At 49.2% G+C, this 19,491-nt stretch overlaps 2 protein-coding genes across 4 annotated transcripts; both read right to left on the reverse strand.

Moving 5' to 3' along the window:
* Window positions 1-24: 24 nt before the first annotated feature.
* On the reverse strand, window positions 25-7,714 carry LOC147186975 (uncharacterized). Of its 2 annotated transcripts, none has more exons than XM_086101371.1 (10): window positions 7,487-7,714; window positions 7,025-7,068; window positions 5,987-6,583; window positions 5,124-5,879; window positions 1,872-2,038; window positions 1,674-1,731; window positions 1,533-1,596; window positions 1,273-1,443; window positions 1,103-1,205; window positions 25-316 (listed from the first exon to the last, which is right to left on the reverse strand). In XM_086101371.1, exons 2-10 carry the CDS (start codon window positions 7,057-7,059, stop codon window positions 303-305), a joined length of 1,965 nt encoding a protein of 654 aa, XP_085957497.1. In that variant the 5' UTR covers window positions 7,060-7,068; window positions 7,487-7,714; the 3' UTR covers window positions 25-302. The 2 variants fall into 2 exon arrangements, with proteins under 2 accessions (XP_085957497.1, XP_085957495.1); XM_086101369.1 differs by having other exon boundaries at window positions 1,674-1,794; window positions 7,487-7,713.
* Window positions 7,715-8,258: 544 nt separating this feature from the next.
* map7d2b (MAP7 domain containing 2b) lies at window positions 8,259-19,037 on the reverse strand. 2 transcript variants are annotated; one of them, XM_086102188.1, is made up of 16 exons: window positions 18,529-19,037; window positions 17,571-17,654; window positions 17,064-17,209; window positions 15,953-16,058; window positions 14,537-14,626; window positions 13,536-13,628; window positions 13,361-13,455; window positions 13,025-13,098; window positions 12,561-12,754; window positions 12,287-12,425; window positions 11,552-11,732; window positions 11,342-11,446; window positions 11,178-11,241; window positions 10,423-10,570; window positions 10,070-10,326; window positions 8,259-9,917 (listed from the first exon to the last, which is right to left on the reverse strand). In XM_086102188.1, the coding sequence occupies exons 1-15, from the start codon at window positions 18,695-18,697 to the stop codon at window positions 10,092-10,094; spliced, it is 1,923 nt and encodes a 640-aa protein (XP_085958314.1). In that variant the 5' UTR covers window positions 18,698-19,037; the 3' UTR covers window positions 8,259-9,917; window positions 10,070-10,091. The 2 variants fall into 2 exon arrangements, with proteins under 2 accessions (XP_085958314.1, XP_085958315.1); XM_086102189.1 differs by lacking the exon at window positions 14,537-14,626 and having other exon boundaries at window positions 18,529-19,034.
* Between the last annotated feature and the right edge of the window lie 454 nt (window positions 19,038-19,491).

Raw genomic sequence — 19,491 nt, forward strand, 5'->3', positions numbered from 1 at the left:
ACGAAACAAAGAAGAGACAAAAGGCAAGCTGCTTGAGCATTTATTCCGTTGGCTGATTTCCATCTTAAGGTCCGTGTACTAGTACGTCCTGAATGAATTCGTAGAATTCTTTGAACTAGTACAAGATGGAAGTAAATGCTCAAACGGGTTGTCTGCAGAGCAGGTAGAAACTCAAACAAGCCTACATGGAGAACAACGGACTAAAACAAGGACTCACTTTAAAGGGATGATAGGAAAGAGCATCAGGGGAAGCGGTGGGGCAGACTAAACATTGGAAACTCGTCGCCGTTGGCGGGGCGCCGTCACCAGCTGGGACCTGCCGGGAAGGGACACGCACACGCGCACAGACACACACGCACAGCAGGAGGGAAGAAGAAATTGAGGTTAAGTCAAGAGGCGGCGGCTCTAATGCGGATCACGACGACAGCGGAGGATTTTTTAGCCGGGTGGGCGTGGCCGAGCGAGAAGACGAAACGGGATTGGACGAGCGCTCTGAGGCGAAAGAGGACGGCGTGGTCGTTACACAAGCCCGCGTGAAAAAAAGACATCTTAAAAAAGACGCGCTGAGCTGCAGGAGGGAACAACGAAAATACTAAAAGGGGACAGACGCTATTATGCAATTTTTGTCACGACTTCCAACGAGTTCTCAGTCATGGTTCGGCGACACATTTGCCCAATACCGACTCCATCTGCAACCAACAATTAATCGCTTGAAATAATAACAATGGTCGACGGCAAATTTGAATCCAAGATGGATTTGTGTCCTTCAATGTATTTTTGATGCCAAATGAAAAAAAATGTCTTCACTTCCTGCGAGTACGTCGGGTTTTTGAGAAATTTACTTTTTTTTTGCTTTGCAGTTTCAATTTAGCAATATCACACAAGAGGGATTGATGATTTGGTTTTAGGTTTCATTACTTCCAGAGAATTTTTTTTTTTTTGAAGTCACAGCTGCAACTCAGCCAGGTCTGGGGGGGACCCTAATTTGACACATGTACTGGCAACCCATACATTGGCTGGCGAGCAGTTCTGGGTGTAAACCACCTCTCGCTTAAAATTGGCTCCAGGTCACGTGCGATCTTTACAACCGTTTTGAGCTCACCCTCGTCATTGTTGTGGCGGTTCTGCATCCTGATGGGCTGTCCGATCTTAAACCTCGACGTGCCGCGGACGTTCATCCTGTACGGACCTCCTCGCCTGAGACCCTGCACGCACGCACGCACGGTTCAATATTGCCAGACGACCTCAGTCCACGCGTGCTTTCGGTCTCACCGTGTTGCCATCCCGCCTGCAGTCCCGCTCGTCCGGCAACATCCCATCGGCGTATTCGTCCTTGGTAGGGGGCGGGTGGCGGCCTCCCTGTATGGTGATGGTCACGCCCTCCAGACGCTTCTGACGCCGCCTCTCAAGGTCGTGTCTGAGGTCGCCGGGGCCGTGCAGCATCTGGGAGGGGAGATAAAATATTAAATGGTGATGGTCTGTCAAGGTGACGTCTGCGGTGTCACGACGGAAAAACGGGAAGGGGGCGTCACCTGCACGCCGCTCAAAACGGGAAAGAGCGGCTGGATGTCGGAGGGCGGCAGCGTCGTGTTCATGCTGAGGATGATGAAGAGATTGCAGTGTGGCAGACTCGATCGTATAAAGCATCACATCCGCCGATCGGTGTGACATACTGATTCGATGAGAACCTCTGGTTCAGCGTCAGCCCCCGCGGCTCTTCTTCACCATCGTCTCCTCGTTGCGGCGCAGAGAAACGTTGGTTGAGCGTGATGCCGTTGCCTTTGAAGTACAGCTCTGCGACACGCACGCAAGTCGAAACGTGGGCCCGTGACCTCACGTCAAGCACAACAAGGCCAACATGCGATTCTGACCTTTGACGCTGTGCACCAGCATGATGATTTGCTCCGCAAACGCCCCCCCGTGCGCGCCTTTGCTCTCCAGCGTGCTTCCCGACGCCTCCGGCGGTAAATCCAGATGCTGGCGACCGACGTTGACCAAGTCGATTGAGAGCTGGCGCTCTGCGGAGTAACACAGCGAGCTGCCAGGGAGAAGAGGAAGATGGGGGTGGGGTTCACCATTTTGTTATTTTCGCCCTCCGAAAATTCACAGATTCACTATTTTCTAAAAACGTAATCATCTGAGGGCCAGCAGTTTCGAGGTCGGGGGTTTGGATCCACTTGCAGTTCTCCCGATGTCCAGCGAGCACGTTCTGGTTTGGGGTTACGTGGGTTTTTCTCCAACTTCCTCCAAGCATTCCAAAATTGGGCAGCTTTGCTTCAGCCATGACGAACTGGGATGCTGTGAATGGTTCGTGCCGTGCGATCGGCGGGCAACCAGTCCGAGATGTGCCCCCCACACAATGCCAGCAGGGAGAGGCTCCAGCGCACTTGTCACTCAAGTGAGGAGAGGCGCCCGAGATCATGGACGGATGCCGTAAAGTGACTTTGAAGTGATGTACATTCCAGTCTTGTACGACTAGTTTGGGTTTAAAATAATTCACAATTTGGCGGTGGAGGGGCGTCGTCGTTCATCATGGGAGGTTCGGTATTTGCGTCTGGGCATGGTCGCTAAGGGCGGGAACTCGTGCATTTTCAGTGAAATACTGAAAACAAGGTTCCATTTCAATGATAAAAAAAAATAAATTAAAAACGACATGACTTACCTGACCACCTTCACAACCTGCAGTCAGCGTTTGGCCTTAGCTATGCACAAGCACAACAACTAAGCTGGAAATAGCGCTCGGGTAAATGAAGACAAGATTGATACTATGCCGGGCGAGGATGGCGTGCCGTTTGATGTCAACAGGAAGTGACAACATAGGCTGGCCTCTGATTCTCCGCCATGGATACGGTTTATTGTGGTGGCAACCCGATGGGTCTCCCCCCCACTTTGACACGCAAGAAACATCCGTGGCGACCAAACGACGGTCTCGTGGGCGGTCCGTCACATGGCCTGACCACAGATCACGTCTTGAGCACTCTTAAAGTGACGGCAATGATGTCACTTGCTTCCATCGTCTCCCATCTTTGGCAAACCTCATATCACATCTTCAACACGCTCCGTTACCGCTGGTGACGTCACTTGCTCTTTTTACCTCCCGCGTCTTCCGGGGGTTACGTCTGACTGACAATTCAACCCTCCCAACCTAAATCGTAAGTCTCAAACTAAGGTTTGAACTGAATGTGATGATGTCATTTCCTCCTATTGTCCTGCCTGGTTACATTTGATTGACTTCAAATAATTCTTCTGTTTAATGGTGGTGGTACGTGCTGCCGATGGTTGCGTCTGACTGACAACGTGACCTCATATGCCATCGCTCGAGGATTTGTGGCGATTTCAATTGGTCCTCTTGTCCCGCCTCCCGACAACGGCATCTGGTTGACAGGTTGAGCTGACATCACATCTTCATTCCTGAAGTCACATCAATCCGGTGTGTTATAGCGGTGATGTCACTTTTGTGCACCTCGTGGCTCACGTCGTCGATGAGGCAGTGATGTCACACACCGCGCTACTCCTTCCGTCCTTCCTCCTCGTGGTTCCACCCGACATTCATGGACACGAGACAGCGTTATGTTGAATGGAAACCCCGTGTCGCCTCCCAAGGTTCACGTCTGTGATTGAAAGATGACGCCTCATATTTTCTTTGCCAAAGTCAAGTTGAGAGGGACGAATACTTGCGATCCTCGTGGCCGTTTCCTTTCAAACGAGCCGACTTTCATTAGCATCCCGTCCAATGTCCGCGGTGGGATGGAACCAGGTCCATTGCTGCGATTCCGTTCCTCAAAAAGAAGTTTTGGATTTAGTCGTTCGTTAGCATTCATGTTCACTCGCACTTGTTGGCAAGCGCCGGATGGACGTCTGCTCCTTGAAACGAAGACGGGACGTTCGTTGGCATCGACGGGGTGGCTTCCGTGTGCGAACTTGTTTCCTGGCATCCGTGTGGGGAGTCCAACAGGTTTACTTCTGTTCTTCTTTTGGAGGGACTTCCACGCTTGTGCGACTGTTGCTAAAAAATAAAGACGACTGAGGATGGTCGTCAGATTCATCGGACGGCATCATGTGAACAGAAGGACGTCCGTTGTGGTAACCGTTCTTATAAATGAAAGATACCAGAGCTCCGGATGTTGATTCGCTGTCATGTTCAGTCCAGTATGTTCAACCTCCACGTTCGGATAAAAGGACGTCGATTACGGTGCCACCGCTCCGTGAAATGAAGGCGACTTGGAATGTTCCTTCGTAGCCACTTTGCGTCGGACGGACTGACGTCATTGAAACTTTTCTCGCCGCTGTTCAAATTTGCCTCTCTGTCGTCGGCCGTGTGTGTCGTCACGTGACCACGTTTGGCGTGAGAATGGATTCCGGGTTTTTGCCACATTCCAACCAAGCTTTTCAACATTTCATCCGGATCACTCAAGTCCTTTGCCGGGGGAAAAAGGTTCAACAAGAATAAAAAGGTGCACATTTTATTCAATGAGATCTTTGACAAGGACTCCACGAGTCTCCAATTGAAACTTCCTCGCGGAGGTTTGTCGTCATCTCCTCTTCCAAGCGTTCACCTTTCCACTTGATTCATCGTGTGATCCCTGAAAGGTCTTCCAGGGGCTTTCTGGAGCGGCGTATTTTCATGTCGTCGCTGAGGTGGCGCCGACGTGCGACGCGTTCTAAATGTGCTGATGCGGCAGAAAGTTGCACGATTCGCCCACGTCCACCCCGATGCATCTTCTCTACTCCAAAAAGGTTCCGCGTCGGCAACAGGAAGCGAAAGCATTCCATGGAATGCCAACTCTTCCAGTGATGTTATCAAGAACCTTGAGGGAAGAAGTGATGTTGGGGTTTGCATCCCAATTTTCTTTCTTCTGTTGACCTTTCTGTCAGAACAGGCCACATGATGACAACCTTCCAATTCTGATTTTTCTCCTGAAGACGTCACGCGCGTGCTGAGATGTTTTCAATCCAATTTCCGTTCGTCCTTCTGTCACATCCGGGCCCCCTCTGAAGAACATTCCGGATGTCTCTCACCCTACTCGTCCGCTGCCCAGTAAAAACTCATCCTAACTTCAATTCTTTCCTCTTCCTGCTTGTTTTCTAACTTTGAGCGACGAGGACCAATGGGAATACTATACCTGGTGTGCAGGGCGGGCCGGCTCATGTCCACTTTGATGACGAGCGTTTCCTCCGTGACCACGGTCATGTTTTTGGAGTCTGGTTCCTTCCACGCACGGGGCCTGGGCCAGTCCGCGTCCAGGGCGCTCCTGTGCAAGTGTCGGTCCACATTGGCGGGCCGGATCTGTTCCGAGCGTCTGTTGTCTTCTGTCCTGCTGGGCTCCCCCCCTTCCTCCTCCGCTTTGGAGTAACAAGCTTCACTTTGGGATTTGTATCCCGCTCTGGACTCCTCACGAGGAAGGTTTTGGTAGCTCTGGGAGTCCTGCTGAAAGTTTGTCCGGTTCCCGTTGTGACTGAACCCACCTCTGGCCACATGAGACCCGCCCCTCCCCCTCTGATTTGTGGAGGAGCCTTGTCTCGCAAAATTTGCCCGTTCTTGCGGCGGGGAGCTCCTCTTGCTTTCCGAGCCGTCCCGCCAATTATCTGGAAAATGGCGACTTCTGAAATCTTCCCGGACATCGGACCTGCTATTTGTAGTCTGGAACTGCTCTTGTGAGGAGCCTGCTGATCCGGTGCGTTTGTGTCGCAACCCAGCGTCACGGTGTCCGCCGTTATCCAAGTGTTCCCGCTGCGGTCTTTTACGGTTGTTTTGGAATCCCTGACCGTGTTCAGTGAAGTGAGGAGTTCCTGAGCCTGGAGGATCCCAGGAGAAGTCTCCGTCACTCTTGACGGATGAGTAGCGCCAATCCCCAGAATCCTTGTTGTTGCGCCTGAACCTGCGACAGCGAGACGGCACGTCAACATCGACAAGAGAAAGTCAGCAGAACGCAAGAAGAGGATATAGTTTGTGTGCCTCACAAGTTTGAGTTGGCTGTAAAATTACCCTCTGTGATGTTGGCCGTCTATTTCGGATTTCGGCCGCTTTAAGACGGGCTGGTCATCCTCTCTTTGCCTGCTTTTGTTCAGACCTTCAGTGCTCTTTTCTCTTCTGCTTGCTCTTTGCTCCTCGGATCGAACACCGGGGCTGGCGTGTCGAAACCGCCCTTGGCATCGCCAATCGGCGTCCCGCCTCCAGACCGGCGCTCCCTGCGAGTGATCTGAGAGATTGTTAGTGGGCAGCGGTTCCCCCCGGAATCTCGGATGTGAACAGGGTGACCTTCCTCTGCTGTTAAAACTGTGAACATTTTCTCTGAAGCCTCTCCTTGTTCTGTCTGGATCAAATCCGCCATCCCGCTGGGGGGAGCCTCTTGGGCGGTCCTTGAAGTTGCGTTGAGGTGACGGCCGCCGGTGAAAACTCCCTTCCTTATCTCGCTGACGCCAAAAGGAATCCTGCGGAGGAGGGACTTTCCTATGGCCTTGTGGGAACATGTCCTCACCAAATCGACGTTCGTCATCACTGGCATTGGGCCTCCAGTCCGATGGACCTCTATACTGTTCCGCTGAACCTCTGTAAGGTCCGTGTTCATGCCATGGAAACCTCCTGGAAAGCATCGCAATCACAATGAGCACATGGAACGTTTGCAACAGACACCAATCAGTTCCTCGAAGAATTTAAACAACAGCAACAATTCATGCAAATTCAATCCATCTCTGTGAAAGTTGTGCCATCTTGCAATCCATTTCTGGAAAACAGCGCTCAACATTTTCGCAGACTTCCTGACAAATGTTATAAACCAAGCCAGTAACTGAACCATAATCATTTTAATGTCATGTTTTGTAGATGAGTTCATGTGAGAGATGTCACCAACCGAGGCAAAGTAAAGAGGAACAAAAATCATAATGATTCATTATAAAGTAAGCTACTGCAAATAACACACTATCTAACATTATTGGGAGCGATGACAAAAAGAACCCCCCAAAAAAAACAGGTAAATCCTGGAGCGACTGTAAAGTGGGCCTTGTATGCTGTCATTGCATCTACCTGCTTTGTGGTGGCGGAGACATCTGCCTGGGCATTCCCGCGGCCTTTAAAGGAAAAGAAAATGTTCAGAGAGAATAAAGTCAACACAGAACTGTTACATAATGCCTTGTACACCATTTCCAACAGAAATTTAACGGCTTTCTGAAGGTTTCGTGGAATTCACGAAGTCTTACAAGTGTTTCAAGTTTACAAATGACAAAAGTAGTATTCTACAGTGCAATTCGTGAATGCTGTTGCCAGTCACGTGGTGCTCACAGTGGCAGCTTGGAGCGCAGCTAGCCGCAGTTAGCATCAAAGTTAATGTTAGCGCTCACTTCTTTCACACACCTTTTTGGGGGGAGCACTTTAACTACTACGAGATGGGTCCAGCTTGGCAAAACCTTGCAATAACACGGAAAGCTGTGGCAGCACATACAAGAAGAGATGCGCTAGCTATGGCTAACTAGCAATTGGCGTAAATACCTGCGTCTTCCGAGACGTCCTCGGTCGAGTACCGCAGCGAAAACCAAGCGCGCTTTAAAGCAACGAAATGCACACTCGGTGATTTCAGCTGACAGTCCTATTTATTGATACAAATACACGCCAAAATCGCTTCTTTGCTGCTATCCCGCCCAAATGTGACGGAAAATGGCTGAATGCGCGTTCATGTTTTTAGTCTCGCTTTTCTTCTTCGCCTTCTCATGTTTGAGGTAGTTGCAAATGACGTGTAAGCACATTACCGCCACCAACCGTTCTGGCGTATGAGGCAAATCTCACATTTCTTCAACAATTTTAACTGTAGTTCGAGTTCAACTACTGCATTACCACTTCTTTCTGTAATAGCACTGCTTTGGCGTACCAGTTGGACACTAGTGGCGCACAGCGCTCAACTAGTATGCAGGTTTGCCTCAGTAGTAACGTAATGAAGTTGCTATTTAAGCGTTCATTCTAGATGCTTGATTTCCAGTTTAGGGTTGTATGACGAGTAAACCAAAAGTCACACGAGAAGTGGAAAAGCAGGACTCGTGAATAGAGTGTATTTGAGGAGGAATCATCCTGACAAATCTATTTGTTGTCCGGATAGAGATGGAGAATAATGAATACATTTCTGGACAAGCTTGTGTCTGAGGAAAATCCCAAATGGCAGACATAACTGTATCTTTGTCCATTTCTGAACCTGTAACCCACAAGCGGACATTTAAACGTCTTGCCTGTCGCCGGCATGGATCGGTCAACCAACAGAAAGACACACATGATCGCTCGATGACATTTATTGATGCTACTTAGCAGTAATCCATGCATCACATCTACAATGATATACTCAACCAGGCTGCGGCGTAGGAGTAGTAGAGGAGACACGGGCGGCCTTTATGTCAGTCTCGCAACCACAATGAGCGCAAAGCTAACGTGTGGGTGTATGTGTGTGTGTTTGTGTATAAACATGTTTGTCTGCTCCTCCCTCACCTCCCGTGTGCCAACATGGAGGTGCGCTCGAGGTTGAAGGCCTCAGAGGTGACGAGTGTCCACGGGTGAGGTATATTCGGGGGCGAGAGTGAACGTGGGGTAGAGTAATAATAGTGCATACTCCAGCTAGCGTTGTTAGTCGCTGCCTGACAACTACACACATACACGACTCGCAAAAAGTCTGGAGATTTCACCTCACAGCTCATTTTTCCAAACTTTTTGCGGCTAGTGCACATCTGAAAACCGTGTGACATTTCTTAGACCCTGGCAGTGGAATCTGGTCCACAAAATGTTCGCAGGAGCCGAAGCTACAGGCTACAAATCAACAATTTGGACAAACCAAGCAACCAAGTCCCCTAACACCTCCAGTGAAGACTTTTTCTCTCCCGCTTATTTACATATGTCCCAAAAACGCGAGCTGGAAGCAGATTTAAGCGGGCAGCAGTGAAGGTGGCCCACTTGGACTTCAGCAGGAAACAGATGTTCCTCTCCTCTGAGATCTTTTGGAAAGGTCTGCAGTCATCAGATTAATAATCATCATCTCTGTTGTCTTAACGTTTGCCTGGATGATCAACCGTTCCTCTTAAATCGTCATCTGCATATCTTCTAATTAAATTCCTTACACAGGCAAACAAACATCCAAGATGGCAAAAGGTGAAGCGTCCTCCGATGGCACCAGGAGTGAACAAACCCTAATGTGTAATTTGCTCCAGATGGAGTGATGGCGAGAACTGTCTTCATGGCTCTAATTAACATTTCAACAGCTAGGTCGATTCTAAAATGGCATGGTGGGAAGATGGGGACTGTCTGATTCATTCCAGAGCCAGCAAGAAATGAAATGCCACTTAATATGCAGCTTGTCTCTGGATTTTGGCCTGTCTAACTGCCGCTTCCCCCACCCCTAACCTCATCAGTCCAGATAAATAAACTTGACTTCACCTTGGTGTATATCATACCACCATAATTTGTAAATGAGCTCAGCCCAACGTTGTGTGGTTCTTTCGGTGACCCCTTTTGAAGGCCACGATCGCTTGAGCTTGACTTTTGTAATGCTCGGAATAATGGCGCAGATTTGAAATGGATCGCGCGGTGTGGTCTACTCAGCCCAGGCATGCACACAAACTGAACTCGTCGTCATGATGAAACCATGACGGACATACATATCAATCATCCATCAGGAGCTACAGCCACTCTGTTTTCCTCACCTTCTGCCACCCGAAAGTATCCAGGTTGACAAACATTACAAATTGGCAAATTGTGACGTGTCATCATTCAATCGCTAAATCAACCAGTGAAGTTTGGAGTTACTGAAGAAGCTACGTGTGCTCATTTTGGGAAGTTTTCAGGGAGCCATCGGGTTGAACGCTGATGAGCAGTGGCTCTTCCTGGAGAGAAAATGACGATCGCTGCTGCTGCTGAATTCAGTCGAGAAGCCGAGGATGGAAATCTCCTAAAAAAAAAAAAAAAAGAAGAAGAAAAACAGGAAGTGTTCCACTGTGTCTGTGACGCTGGAAATACAGTCCTTATGTTGCGTTTGTAACAGTTAAAGATGAAAATATTAAGGTTGCTCGTACACGCCGTACTGTGGACAAAGTGTTGTACCTGCGCGTCCACGTCCGGCAGGTTACACATCCACCTCGCCGGAGCCGTGGATGAGCGGCGAGGATTCGGCGGCGGTGCTATACGCTTGGATCAGGAGGTTCTCGTTAAGGTCGCCCACGCCGCTGTCGGCCCGCAGCTTGGCAAAGGGGGGCGCCTGCGGTTCCACGTCCATCATATGTTCCAGGGTGCAGCGGTCCGACCCGTCCGTCACCGGCGAGAACTCCTGAGCGCTGGCCGGCTCGTCCCTAGACACTGGACTGACGGACACAGACGAACAACTTACAGGGACCAACGCTGACCCAAAAATTTGATGTGTTGAAGCAGTTGGAGCACTTTGGTGAGCACTTCCTCACCTGACATCCATGGACTGGACGCCGTCCGACAGCTCGTCCACGCAGCTCTTGTTCTCCAGGGGGCCCAGCAGGATGACGGGCGCCTCGGCGGGAGTCGGGGCGTCCTCCTCCAGGACGAGCGCCGCCATTTCGGACCTCACGTCGCACGCTGAGAACACGTCACAGCGCGACATGCAAGATTGATTTCGTTTTCCACTTCATCTGCTCACTTGAAAAGTGGGTGGCTTCAAACAAAAGGTGACCTTGCCGTTCCAATACTTTTGAAGGGGGCTGTATCTTTGGGCATTTTTGAATTGGAATTTCGAACACACAATTTCTTTGGGGGGTGGGGGTTAACTATCCATCTATTATGAGGGTCAAATGACCAACGGATGAAGAAATCCTGCTGTACGTCATCAATATTCGTAAACACAACACAGTCGGACACCACTGGTTCCAGCTGTATATACATTAGAACATTTTTTTCAATCGCTCTTGGTGTTTTGTGCCATCCAAGTTTCAATTTAGATTTTTTTTTCAGGATGTTGACTTTCTTTTTTTATTTTACAGGTTGAAAATATATGTACAGTACTTCAACATTTCCACTTCGAACTGACTCTCTGCGGTAGTACTGGTGTAGTCCAGTAGAGGGCGCATTTCCGTGCCTGCTGAGTCACACCCGGTGACCTCACAAGTGAGAGGCAGGCATGCATGAGGTCACCGATAGAGCACGAGATAAACAAAATAGCGTGCACGTTAGAAGATGGCGGAGGTACCTCTAGCAGCGGGCGGAGCTTCCGCGTCACTCTTGCGTGTTCTTTTCATGATTTCCTCAATTCTCTACAGGACGGGAAAACATGGGTGATGACGGAGGAATGGTGTCAAGAAGCAGCAAGCAGCAGTTTCATGAGAAGGAGATGCGTCTTCCTCCTCCTCTCACCTTCTTCCTCTCCTGCCTCTCCTGCTCCTCCTGGATGTGAAGCTGCTCCCGCTCCCTCCTCTTCCTCTCGGCTTCTCTCTGGGCTCGCTGGAAGGCCTCCTCCCTCTGATGAGTAGCAAAAAATAAATTAATTAAAAGCCGGAGCACATCACTGCTGCCACGCGATGTTTGTCGGCCGGCGAAACAATCGAAACAAAGATGAGAGCACACCTCCTGGTCCAGCTGCTCCTGCATGTCCTTCCATCGCTGCTCCTTCTGCCGGCGCTCCTCCTCCTCTCTGGTCTTCCTCTCCTCCTCGCGCTGGGCTCGCTCCTCCTCCGCCTGCTGCGCCGCTCTCTCCTGAAGCTCCCGGGCCTCCTGCTGCCTCCTGCGCTCCTCCTCGGCTCGCAGCCTGCGGGAGCCAGGAGGCGATGAGCGAACGCTTCTTGACAATGTTTTTAATTATTATTATTTTTTTTTTAATTAAAACGTTAAATTAAGTGGTTTTTTTGGTGTATATATTTTTTAATATAATAACACACCAATAGTGGAAAAATAATACAATAATTTTTCATTTTAACTTAATTATCTATAATTTAATTGCATTCATTAACAATTTTTTTAAATGGAAAAAAAAATTAGTGCAATAAAAAGTTAAAATGTTATTTTGATTTTCCAACGATATGAATATTTTCATTTGTGTATACAGTATTTACTTTGATGTCCAAATGGACATTGATTGTCATTATCTTTCATAAAATAATTATTTCTCATTCAAGAATTAAATGCAATTTATTACTTATCATACCTAAGCAGTTATTTAACAACACAAATGTAAAATGTACAATGTATTTTTTTTTTATAATTTTCATTTACATATTTAAACATGTATTGCATACACGAAAGTAACACATTCAATGATTTAATTCTGAATTATTTCCAAAAAGAAACCCGAATTGGACTCACAGCTCCTCCTCCCGCCGCTGCCGCTCCTCCTGCTCCTTCTGTATCCGAGCCAGGCGGCGGCGCTCGGCCAGCAGTCGCGATGCCTCCTCGGCGTCCATGGTGCCGCCTACGCTGCGGCCCGTGGGCGTTCCCGGGGACTCTGAAAGCGGGGGGGGGGGGGGGGGGGGGGGAAATAAGACGAGTTCAAAGTCATGTCATCGCATCGTGCAAAAGCCAAAGCAACCACCAACGGCAAACCCTCCGTCATTTTTGACCAAGGCCTCGTGCTCTTCACCTGCGCACAATTCTCTGCTGGTAGATTTAGGGATCTTCTTGTCGGAGCTTTCACATTTGCCGGACTTCCTGTCCAAGGTGCCGTGGTGAGCCCTGTCGTCGCCGCCGGGAGTGGTGGCCCTCTGCCGGAGAGGGGAGGGCGGGTACTGACCCGGCGAGCAGGGCGACTGAGCCCGACTTCTGCTCGCTCGCACCCTGGAAGCAAAACCACCGCATCGGCGTGACATTTCGGTGAATACAGTGGACAGCTTATCAGCTTACAGGGTGCATGAAAGGCTTAGAAATATATCTACGAAAATAATGAGTCAATTTCATTGGCTAAGAATTCAGTGGGCCTGTTTATTTTGCCGCTTGGAAAAAAAAAAAATTCATTCGACAGTAAAAATGTCATTTTGTGTCTAAATGGTCAATATCGATATGGCAATACTCAACACCCATCCCGTGTGTGTGTGTCTGTGTGTATACCTTTTTGGCGTAGCAGGACCTTTACTGTTAGCTCTGAAGGAGGAATTGCGAACAGGTGCAGCAGGAGCCTCTCCCTGGGCGGGACATTTGGAAAGGAGGCGAATTCTGAATCTTGAGTAATGACTGAACTGTAATTGTGTACGCATGACTTAGATTTGTTCTTGGTTTTACTGTTTGGTGCTTTCTACCGTCTTTATTACCGATTTGTTTGACTGTTTATTGTATATGTTAAATTGCTCCAAGTACAGCACTTTGTATGCAGCGATGGCTGTTTGAAAGTGCTCTATAAATACAGTTGAGTTGAATTGAGTTGAGTGTGTGTGTGCAGGTGCTGACCGTGGGCGTTCCGGCTCGAGACGTCTCCTCGGGGAATGCGGCGACGCTTCTGCGGTTGGAGGAACTTCTGTGAGCTCTGTGCTTGTTGGAAGAAGCTGCTCGGCGACACACAAGTAGTACACGACGTCGCAAACAAGGACAGAGTTGAAAAAGGAGATGCGAGTTTGGGAGTCACCTGTCTCTGAGGAGTGGAGGGCAGTGGACGAGTTGGACAGCTGCTTGCTCATTGGCTGATCGGAAGGGGTGGGCGGGGCCAAGAATTCACAGGCTTTCAAACAAAAGAAGACGGAAAACATCACTGACAGGAAGTCAGTCGTGAAGTCGGTCAGTGTTCAAACGGGAGCTCAAGAGAGCCAACACGACACCCAAAATGACGGATGAGCCACAGAGTGATGTCGTCAGGTTACCACGGTGATCAAGAATCGGCTTCATCATGAAATGGACGATGGCGCCGCAGGAGGACCACGAGACATCATCGACAGTCGTTGAACATTTTTTGGGGGATGATGTACTCTACTCTCAACGGCGCCGCGTCAGTGGCTGCCTTTCCAGCAGCTCCTATATTTTGTTGTTCTACTTCTTCCTTTCATAACTTTGCTGCTGTGAATTGGGAATTTCTCCATTGCGAGACTAATAAAGGTTTTCTTATAAACTTAAAGATGGCTGAAACATTCATCCCGCTTACAAAGAACTCCCTCTTGTGGTATGCGAAAGAATCTCTCAACGGTGCGTAATGTTACAGCGACCTCAATGACAACGTTGTCATTTGAGTCCAGTGTTTATACTCCCATATTTATGTCTTGGAGACAATTTCTCTTTGGTCTTGAGTCGATCCGCTTCTGCTTTATCACGTCACTGATAAACTGCAATATTGACTGTGTGTGTGTGTGTGTGTGTGTCAGAAGACACCAGCAGGACGGGAAGAGACACAGCCCTTTGTTGGTCGAAGGGTGGGGGAGGGGGAAACTCCATTACGACGTAGATAAACACACGTGGCAGGTCGACAATGTTTTTACGACTGTACTGGAAATGAAATTGCACATCAATATCACATCGGAAGATAAACCAACACACGCCGCAGACACAGGGGCCGGAGTGCCACGATGGTGACATGCAAAGGCGGCGAGAAGCGAGCTGGCAGCAATAGGGCGAGGCACACACAGACAACATCTGTACCGTTACGGGTTTGGAGGGTGCTGGAAGCAGCGGGGAGCCGATTGGGCTGAGCGGAGCCAAAGGCGTGGCAGGGCGGGGTCTTAGTGTTACCTGGACGACAGGTTGGAAGCAAACGCGGACAAAAGCAAAGAAGCTTAACACGAGCAGACATGTGTGAAACACACACACATACAGCCACAGGAAATCAATTTCCGCATGATGCATTCAGAAAAAACTGGGAAGAATTTTGGCGATGTCACACTTGGTATCCAATTGACGGAGGGGTAGGCAGAATTTTGTGCTCAGAGGCCACATGGGCCAGGTCATTTGTAGATTGGGCAAAAAAAAAAAAAAATCAAATGTATGTAAATGTGTAGAATGAAAAGTCCAAATTTGCTGGAACACAACAATAAGGAAGTGCAAAAAATAAAATAAAATACGTGCTTCTGAGGCACAAAGACAGCCACTTTCAAAATGGCGGCCAAACACTGACATTAAGGTGAGCATCCCGGCAATGATGACATCATCTTTACATCTTCTTGTGACGGTTCTTTTCATTAATGGGCCTCCTCTTAGTTATGGTTTACTTCCTGTTAAAATCATCGATTGTAAAGATGAAAAATTGCACTTATTCTGATTTAGGGTTAGGGCTGAGCTGGAGACGTTCCAAGCGTGGGTGGGACGCAAACAAACATTGACACGGCAGGACAAAGAAACGTACTCGCATTCAAACCGAAGGAGGATTTTAGTCTTCAACGAACCGGCAAAGACGCAAACGCCACAAACTCACTTTTTGCAGGCCGCAAAAAAAAAAAAGGGGGGGGGGGCGGATCTTGTGTGAGGCGCATCAAGCATGTCAACACACCACAGTGGAAATCAAGCAAAACCCTCTTGAGGACGATCAAGCAAACGCCCGGGATGAGACGTCCCGCGAAAAGATAGCGTGCGCATCTCTGTCCCGTAATGGCCGCCAAGCTTGTGCTGCAGTGAGCCGGGCCGCTGGGCGGGTCCGATCGCAGGTCAGCCGCCAGGCTGGCCCGGTAATCGATTACTGACGCTGGCGTTGCCGTTACGTCATGTGACGCGCCGGGGGGGGGGGGGGGGGCAGGGAAGCTTTGCAATGGGCTGCGTCATTTGTTTTGGGGAAAAGTAAGAACGAAAAGGTTGACGTGGCGGTGTTGCATTCAAGGTTACGTGGATGTGACGCGGCCTTTTCTACACACACACACACACACACACACACACACACACACACACACACACACACACACACACACACACACACATCCACACACCTGTGGCATATTTCCAAGGCTAAAAGCACGAGAGGCATGAAGGAGGAGGAGACAAAGCAGCTCCTGCATCGCAGCCTCCACACCCTTTCCTCCTCCTCCTTTGTCTCCTTGGTGACCTCCAGCATCCGTCGGTGACACTCACCCACGACACCATCCGGCGGCCCCCCCCACGTCCATCGCTTGGGCCTGTTGTCCAGCTGCTCGCGGGCCTCTCCTCCTCTCCGGCGCACCAGGGCCTCCAGCCTCTCCTGCTCGTTGCGTTCAGACACGGGGAAGAAGAGACACTCCCTCACGGAGCCATCACTACGGCGACGCACGCCGGGCGATGTGCAGAGTGACGGCTGCGCCATGGTAACCGCATCCGAGCGAGCGGCCTCGCCCCTTTTGCTGCCTTCCCCGCTGCTCCTCTTTGGTGTGAAGCTCGCCGCTCTGACGCCAGAGCAGACAGAGCGAGAGAGCACCGCGGCACACCTCACTTCCTCTCTCTCTGTGTGTCATTCCCCTCCCCCCCACAGCCTCGCTCTTCCCCCTCCCCTTCCCACTGCCTCACCTTCCTCCCTTTGGGGGAGGCATCTTCATGTAATATAACAGCCACATATGTAATATTCTCACGTGAGGACACATGGAACGTTCTCACATGATGTAGCATCCCTACGTACAGAATAGGGAAAGGCAAGTACCGCCACCAGAAATCTGTATTGAGCTCATAGTGGTCTTATTTTAAGGTATCGAGAACTCATGGAGGCTGCCGATACCAGCCACTGATACTTAAGGCAACCCCCCCCCCCAAAAAAAAATGCTGATGAAGTCATCACTCGCTGTGGCCACGATCATTATGTCATTAAATTGTGGGGTCGGGTGGCGGGCGGGGAAGGGTCCGCGAGAGGATGCGAGCTCGCCAATAGAGGCACTGAATCTATAATGGAGACACTCTGGGAGGACCAGAGGGCCTTGGGGGCTCGTTAACCCGGCATACGTCCCCGGTCGCTTGTGTGTGCATAAACACGCACCAAAACACACTTGACGTTGTTTGAATCATAAAGAGCCCCCGTTCCCCCCCGTGCCCACCTCATCAGTCACTGCCACCATTTTGTCCTTCACTTCTTCTGTGTCCTTATATGGAAATGTGTGGCAAAAGTGTATTTTGGACATAACCATATACGGAATATCGGTGTGCTGTCGGAACATGAAATGTGATTTTCAACTTTGCGCCATCAATCAATGAATGCGAAAGATTCAAAGTGACCTCTGACCTTCTCGGCCTCCTGCTGCCGCCGCCGCTGTCGGTTTTCCTCGGCCGGCAGGCGGCGCTGCTGATCCTTGCGCCTCGGCGCCGTCGTCATGCGCTCTCGCTGCTGCTGTGCGCAACAATCTTTGTCCCGCGGCACCTTCGACAGCTCTGCACACATACCCGCAAGCTGCACTCGTCAACATTTTCCAATAGGTTCTTACGTCGAGTGAATCAACCATCGCTGCGCGTCATCAGTTGACATCACTTCCAACCATTTTCTATAGTCCTCATTGGACTGGTCGCCAGTCAGTAGCAGTTCAGATATAGACAAACAGTGGGATTGGGCGCTCGGCAATGTCAGGGTACATGTAGACCAGGGGTGCTCAAGTCCAGTCCTCGAGAACCCCGATCCAGCCATTTTTCAACGTCGACATCTAAAAAAGGTTGGGTAGGGGCTCGCGAAGACCGGACTTGGGCATCACTAATGAAGACAAACAATGGACTGGACAGCCAAATGGTCAAAGCTAACCTGTGGGGCTCCTGTGACTGGCGGGCGACTGACAAGGCGATGCCATCGTTTTGGTCAGCGGGGTTGCAGGAGGAGGGGCCAGAGCTATATTATTTTTTCGGGGGGCGGGGGGCAAGAGGGGAGGGTGAACAACGTGATTCACTATGCCGGAAGGGAAAGGCACAGATGTAAATATAGAACATAAGCTGGAGAGGAAAACGTGACGGTGCCGTCGTCGCTGTGGACCCACACCACCAGAGCTCACACGTGCACACACACAAACGCGCATAACATGCAATTAATCAATTAATGCCCCAAATTCTCAAAAGAAAAGCCTGAAATGATATTCGCCTCCATTTGACACATTCCATAAACATTTCAAACCAACTTCAAACGAACTGCTCAACTCATTTTTTTCATATCATGCCACCTGGTTCCATATTATTTCATTCAGCAATCACATGCAGAAACTGCAATGTCCATTTTTGCAATGCTTTTCTTCTGCATCTTTGATGTCCAGTACACTCACAGCACTCACATAGGATGACTCTGTCCTATTAGTGAAAATTTTCCACCACTTTATCACAATTCCCCACACTAGTAAAACAACTTTGGCATGTTACCAGTGAGGCAAACCTGTGCATTTGTTGACATCTGCACAGTACTAGTACTACTCGTGAGGCCGTCGATCTTAACTAGTAGAATTACTCAAATAGTTCAGTCTTGCCTCACGACTAGCATGTAGTTGTCCTTCTACTAGTGAGTCCAAATAGATTTCTCGTACTGCAGATGGATATCAAGAACCTGGAATGAATGCTTTGAGCTCGTATGTCAAGTCTCACTAAACATGGAAAAAAAAACATGACTAGTAGTACACAGCCCTTGAGCTGGATGTGGAAGAAATGCTCCAAATGCTTTCCCTAATTCCTTCTTGTGCATGTCAGTACAATGAAATGAAGAAAAAAAAAAAAGAAGTGACCTGTCAAAGCAGCCGGACGAGTCGGAACCACTTGCGTCATGATGAGAATGAGCCGGGTCGGATCCAAGTCCCAGAATACTTTGGAGGCACTCAGATGACTCCGAATGGAAGAATGACGATGAAGGATGTTGGGAAGAGGAGAGATGGAGAGGAGGGAGGGGGAGGACATGCGCTCTGTTACCCGTCCCTCATTAGCTAGCTCTAAATTAGCTTAGCAGTCAGTGATGACGACACAATCGAAAACAGAACGACGGGAACGTAAAAAAAGGCCACTTTTATTACAGTTTCACCCACCACCATGTGGGTTATTATTAACTTGGCGTTAGTTAGCCCGTCACCGCTGTCTCATTTGCATATTCATTTGACGAATGTCACTCGCCAAGTCACCTAGCAACCGAGTAGAAACAACCAAGCTACCAACCGGGGACTTCAACGTTTGATAATAATCTTGATACGACCAACAAAATAATGTCAAAATGATATGCGATGAATACGAGACACGTTTTTCCTCACGTGCTCTCACTTGGCGCACGTGCCGGAGTGAGCAGGCAAACCTCTGGCGGCGTCCCGACTGGGGTTAATACGTGATGACGTCACGCGGGCGTGATTTGACCTCCAGGCTGTTTGTTCCCAAGATGTCATATTGTGCTTATGTCCCATTTTTGCGTGAACAACAAATGTCTCCATTTTGGAATTTAGGTAGCAAAACACATTCCGGCACAATTATTCATGATTTCACAACAGTGAAAATGGATTAGTATTGATCTTAAAGAATTTTCTATCCTTTATTGTAGCTGCTACGCTACAGGTCTGTCAGTGACTTTTCTGCTTGACGAGTTTGAATTCTTTCCATAAAACACTTTTTTTTAGTCTGTTCTTTCACCTCAATACTTCAAACTTGTCAACTTCTTCGGTTGCATGTGTCTTTGTCCCATTTTTATCCAACAGCTTACTGTATTGAAG

This window comes from Hippocampus guttulatus, chromosome 21 (assembly GCF_054856545.1).
Source record: "Hippocampus guttulatus isolate MCC_2025c chromosome 21, RoL_Hgut_1.0, whole genome shotgun sequence".
Classification (NCBI taxonomy): Eukaryota; Metazoa; Chordata; class Actinopteri; order Syngnathiformes; family Syngnathidae; genus Hippocampus; species Hippocampus guttulatus.